Raw genomic sequence first — 6000 nt, 5'->3', positions numbered from 1 at the left:
TTTCGATACAACTTACATTTTGAAATCTCAAGTTTTTATCATTTTTGGCCATTAAGAATGCATTGTAAGTCTAGTTTTCATGAACTATGGTCTATTAGACTTACTAATGGCATATATGAACAAAACTTTAGAAAAAAAATAATGTTCTCCCTCTCTCTAATGAAGTAGTCAAGTGTGAATAGATAAAGACCTAGGGTTTAAGACTATAAAAGAAGGTTAGCTACCTTCATGAAGGGGACATGAGTTACTCTGTATAGACTCTATTAGTGTGCCAAAGCTCTAGTTGTATAGGCATGTTCCTCTTTCTTCAAACCCAATGTACGATCTGCGTTTATAATTGGTGGTATGGGACATCGATGCTAGACTCAGATCCATCTATTCTTCCACTTATATGTAGAGTTTGGAAGAAACCCCACGAGTATCAACTCTATTTTGGTATTGCAATGCTTCATTTCTATGCCGGCAATGTTACGTGCATGACCATATCCCGTAGTAAGTTTTACCGTAGTATTCTATACACATGGATAAAGTGTGAGGGTTAAATGAGAGTGTAAAGAAGGAAAGGATTACTTTTAATCCTTGGGATAGGGACAACCCATTAGGCCAAGTGTGAACTTGCCTGAGGGCCTTAGGTCAGGCTATAAATATGAGGCCTAGCTACCCTCATTTGACACATTATCGACTACGTTGAGACTCTATCATTTTGGTGGGTCAACTCTTGTAGCGAGCGTGGTCGCACCAGGTACGATTCGACGTTGCGGTAGTGGTATGGGACGCCGATTGAGGCTCGAGTCCGTCTCGATCCCTTCGCTCGGGGGTGGTCGGTTGGATCGGCACCCTTCTTTCTCTCTCTCCTTTCTTATTTTATATCTATTATATCTTTATCATATGCTTACATTAGTAGCTAGCTCTAACGGCCAACATATCCGACCTTGTTTGTGCCACCATGCTCACACAAGACACAACCTTACCTCTTCGAAATATCCAATGCATATGGACTCATACTCCTCACACCAAATACCTTCCTCCTTATGGTAATGCACCACACCTCTGTTAAGTCCGCTTAACCATCAAACCCTCCCAATCTACATTTTCTCGAATCCACACCATACCCCCTCCTATGCTAGTCTAGTAGAGGTTGCAACAAAATGGCTGCCAAGAGTTTCCCAAACTTAGAGGAGGGGCATTCGAGGAATTAGGGTAAACATAGGCGACATAAATTGTCTTTGGATACATGGGATTGTTTGGTGGGGTAAGAAGATAGAAACACGAAAATCACACATTGACAGAAGGATAGATATGATAGGTAGGTAGAGATGGAGAGTGAACCACATACAAGTGCAGAGTGGCTATGGCAATGATGAAGGTGGTAGTGTGGCCTTCACATCATCACCAGCATATCATCGCATCACCCCTGACGATCAGATCCCCATTGCAACTATTCAAGAGCTATCGGAAACCTAGTTCTTCTACAAAGTCACCATCCCCTGTTTCCATGGATAAATTAAAGACCTCCTCTGTTCCTTCTTCTTCTTATTCCCCTAAGTCAGAGGTAGTTCCTGCAGTTATTGTGGGCTCGGGTCGCATCGGATTGGCTCTGGAGAAGATGGGTGGTGGCCAAGATATCATCGTGAGGAGGGGCGAGAAAGTCCCGGATAATTATACTTCAAACCCCATCTTCGTCTGTACACGGAATGATGTCTTGGATGATGTGCTTGATGCCACACCCCGAGAACGATGGAAAGGTATGAAAGAATTTAGTTTAAGTCTATGTGTCTCCCATGATTCTTCCCAATTCCGAGTCAATCAAATAAAATCAAACTTGTTCGAAAGAAAATGTTGTGCTCTACTAATTTTATAAAAATATCGATGGAAGTTCGCGGTATAATGGATTGTTATGGATTCAATAATGAAAAATGTTTGCTTTTATCTAAGCGGGTAAAATGTTTTTATGTTTCATGAAACAATATTTCTGTCAAGTTTTAGATACCTGAAAAGCTGAATATTATATGTTGTAATTTTACCAGCAAAAAATTGGAAAATTTTGACATTCCCTTGACCTCACATATTCGATAGTATTTATATGTAAAACTATGTTTTCACGAATTTTACATGCACAAAGCCCCTGGAAAAGATCACATAATAACATGTTTTTTTAATGGTAGAAGAAGAATTCTTCTGTTAATTCTCGATGAGAGTTCAGAATAATAACCAACCTCAACCTCAAATATTAGTAAAAGTTACCATTAGTAAAGGGCACTTAATCTGGATTTACATTTGTTGAAAATGTATGGAGCGTTAATATTAAATTGTTGTGGGAGGTAAATGTTTATTTAATTCCATATGCATCTAGATATGTAGTGGTTCTTATTTCTAAAACATCAAAAAAATTGGATGTATATGTACATCCGATTTCAAAATCTAAAGGTGAATTTTGAAACTTCCATGTACAAATTATGGTGGAACATGGGCTTTTTTTATGACATTACTTCCAACTGCATCCCTATGTCTATGCCTTGATGCTGACATGAGAACATTTCAACAGATCTGGTCTTTTTTCAGAACGGCATGCTCGAACCCTGGCTTGAGAGCAAAGGCATTGCAGATGCTTCACAAGTTCTCGCGTACTTTGCAGTCGCTAAGCTTGGAGATGCACCAATTGATGGCAAGACAGACACCAACCCAGAGGGTCTCACAGTGGCATCAGGAAAGTGGGCATCTGCTGTTGCTGCACGGTTGCATACCGCAGATCTTTCATGCCAAGTACGCTTCCTCTGATGATAATAATTATAATTCTGTGCTCCCAAAGTAACTAGAAAATATTACTTGCATAGCACTATAAAAAAAGGCCCTATGTTTAATACAAAAATGCACAATTATGTTTTCGACCTGAAATATGGACCTCACAACAGCGATTCTAATAAGGATTCCTCTCAAGACATTTGAAAGTACATTTCTCTGCCTATGCGTCCAGATTCTACAAAAGAAGACTAATATTACACCATGTGAAATTTGATTTGCTGTTTCTAGCTGTTTGAACACCCTCTCATTATAAAGAATAGTAACTGGGCTCTATCGCTCACATCCCCAAATTTTGTTGTTATTATGCCTTGGTTACATTTAGTTATTTTCTGGTACACTTTGTTATTTCATCTTTTCTTTTAAATATTCTCCCATCTGTCATAGATATTTTATATGTGCTTGGGTATTTCTCAATCTGTCTACAGTTTTATTTTCCATTATTCTTCCATTGTATGGTTAACTTGAGGATGATTTGTGAATGGTTCCAGTTATCTCATATTTAGATTTTCAAGCTAGACAATGCTTATGTCCTGCCATTTTCAATAACAAGAAATATTATAGTCTATAGATATATTTGAAGAAGAACTAGGTCTTAGACATCTCTTGGAGAGGGTTTTATACTTTACTTTCTTTAGATCGTATGAACTCAAATTTTCATGCAAAATTTAGATTTCTTTTTCTCAAGTTGTTTGGAATCAGACTTATTTATTGGCTATCTTGAATGTATTAAAACTGTAAGTTTTAGCCTCTAAGATTTGCAATGCAGTGTTCTGTGTAGATTTTGTTTTATGTTTTTCGAAATGGATGTCTTAGATAGTATCCCTGATTTTTTCAACCACCTTGATTGGACAAGCTTGATGTTAGTGGCTCTGTTTGAAGGTGAAGCGCAATCATGCCTCCCTCTTCAATCCCTTTTCCTAGAGAATGTAGCTTTCAAACTTTTTCTTAAGTCTGGACTCTAAACTAACCTTTTTTATTTACATATCGATTTTAGGTCCTGAGCCCTGAGGATTTTCAAAAGCCATTGTTGGAAAAACTTATATGGATTTCAGCTTTCATGTTGGTTGGAGCTCGCCATCCGGGAGCTACTGTGGGAGTAGTTGAGAAAGATTTTAATAATGAGGTAGTATTTTCAGTATATCATTTTGTTAATTCAATTGTTCCTATGCCTTTTAATTATGTGATCATCTGTTATCCCGGATGGTTTATCATGCCAATTCATGAGAAGCCTTAAATGTTGAAACTCGCAAAGAAATTTTATAGTGAAATATATGATGATGCAAGTATCATCTCGCACACTAGTTGAAAAAGTGGTAGATTACGACTGAGTCCGTGTACACTTAATTGGAGTTAAAATGGGTTGATTTGGATGCAAATACCACTCCTTAGATTGCCTATCCATTCATAGAGAATTTCTGTTCGCAATCAACTAAAGCATAGTTTAGTTAGGCAACCAAAAAGCTATAGCTGCACCATAAATCTTGTATAATTTAGTGAGGAACAATGAGGAAATATCAATATCAGCCTTTGTTGGAGAGTTTATAATTTAGTGAAAAAATATCTTAGTTCATATGGATAGTGTATAGTGCAATTGGGGACTCTCTTGAGTAAAAAACAAAAAGAGAGACAATGAAACCATTTCAATATCAACCTTTGTTGGATAGTTCAAGTGCTTGATCATCAGAATCCCCCAAAGAATTTGTATGGGCATCCATCAGTAAAATCTCTTCACCAACACAGGTAACAACTTCCTGAAAGAAGAAAATCATTTTCAAGTCACTGTCAATAATACATGTTTGTAAATGTGACTTGTAGTAACCAATATGCAATTTATTGAAAATGACTGACTGTATTGTATACTCATCTTCATCAACTCACAATCTAAGGAGATGAGAGTAGCTACTAATCAAAGGTTTGGGGACAAGAAAAGTGAGGCTTGGAGATAATCCTGGGATAGCTAACTTCACAAGTCCTGCCTAACATATATATTCATTTTATATCAGGATAGTACGAGGGCCAAAAATCAGAAATATTGACTTGAGGGTTATTTAGGGCTTTATCTTGTAAAGGTCTGCTATCTTAATGATTTAGTTGTGCACAAGTCAGTATCGCCTACTCTACCCACATTGATAAGCATGGAACTTTCTAGAAACCATTTGGCTTTATTCTTTATTTATTTGCAGGTTACTGCACTGATCAAAGAGCTTGCTGGAGCTGCCTCAGCTGCAAAAGGAATAACTTTTGATGTGGGTATTGAAGACAGGCTCTGTGCATATGCTCGATCAGTTGCGCATTTTCCCACTGCATTAAAAGAGGTATAGTATAGATCTTGAGACTTCTGTATTTTATATTGTAATTTGATGTTTGACTTATATTCTGGCCTTGCAGTTTGAGTGGAGAAATGGCTGGTTTTACACCTTATCACAGAAAGCACTTGCCTCTGGGGCTAGTGATCCCTGCCCTCTTCACACTGCTTGGCTGAAAGAATTAGGAACTGTATGATAGGAACACTCGATTAGCATTGAATTGCAATATGTGAAAATGTGGTTTATGCCCCCGCTATTTTAACCAAACTTATGCACAAAATAGGCATGCAATGCATGCAGTTGATTCTTTTGTCGCAACGGGATGTGCGTTTGTAATGATACAAGCCCCAAGTTTTCTCTGTTACCACAAAGGATGTGCTTGTATAGGAAAGAAGTAAGTAGGTTTTCTATGTTACCATGCAATTCATGACAATTTTTTATGTGACCTTTTGGAGGATCAGGACAGCGCTTGTGTATGATATAGTGACAGGCTCATGTATTTTCTAGCACCATGAAATTCATTATGTAAATCAAATAAAAATTAAGATAGAGCATCCATAAGAAACATTCACCAATTGCCATCTTAAGTTTCTTTTGGTACAAAAAAGAGCAAATTTCTACATGTTTCCTTGGATTATCTATTGGTGAGTGCTCAAGGTGATGTCTAATCTGCCCTCGGTAAGCCATTGCCAAGGCAATCACCTTCAAGTCCAAAGCCACGATATTAACTTTCTGAAAGTGAGGAATATGGGGGAATGAACTCCCTAACAAACTCAAACTTCAATTAGAAATAATTATCATTATTGAGGAAAAACATAGAAACCTTCATGTAACTTCTTGGTAAATACCAAAATACCCTTTAGTTTTCACGCTTTACTAGATTAAACGCCAA

General features: G+C 37.5%; 1 protein-coding gene across 1 annotated transcript; it reads left to right on the top strand.

Annotated features, from left to right (window-relative positions):
• Positions 1 to 1288: 1288 nt before the first annotated feature.
• LOC147851903 (uncharacterized) lies at positions 1289 to 5553 on the top strand. The gene is made up of 5 exons (XM_087334201.1): positions 1289 to 1745; positions 2546 to 2763; positions 3797 to 3925; positions 4986 to 5117; positions 5191 to 5553. Exons 1-5 carry the CDS (start codon positions 1352 to 1354, stop codon positions 5302 to 5304), a joined length of 987 nt encoding a protein of 328 aa, XP_087190327.1. The 5' UTR covers positions 1289 to 1351; the 3' UTR covers positions 5305 to 5553.
• The last annotated feature ends 447 nt before the right edge of the window (positions 5554 to 6000 follow it).

The sequence above is a fragment of the Azolla caroliniana genome, unplaced genomic scaffold (genome assembly GCF_043228905.1).
Source record: "Azolla caroliniana isolate FFs.n. ecotype wild unplaced genomic scaffold, voAzoCaro1.0.p SCAF_18, whole genome shotgun sequence".
In the NCBI taxonomy this organism is placed as follows: domain Eukaryota; kingdom Viridiplantae; phylum Streptophyta; class Polypodiopsida; order Salviniales; family Salviniaceae; genus Azolla; species Azolla caroliniana.
The sequence above is the reverse complement of the archived record's forward strand: the minus strand, read 5'-3'. Positions and strand labels throughout refer to the sequence as shown.

Coding starts and splice junctions, on each gene's coding strand:
- LOC147851903 (XM_087334201.1), top strand. CDS start 1,352: ATGGCAATGATGAAGGTGGTAGTGTGGCCTTCACATCATCACCAGCAT. Junction 1,746..2,545: donor ACCCCGAGAACGATGGAAAG/GTATGAAAGAAT, acceptor ACATTTCAACAG/ATCTGGTCTTTTTTCAGAAC. Junction 3,926..4,985: donor AGAAAGATTTTAATAATGAG/GTAGTATTTTCA, acceptor ATTTATTTGCAG/GTTACTGCACTGATCAAAGA.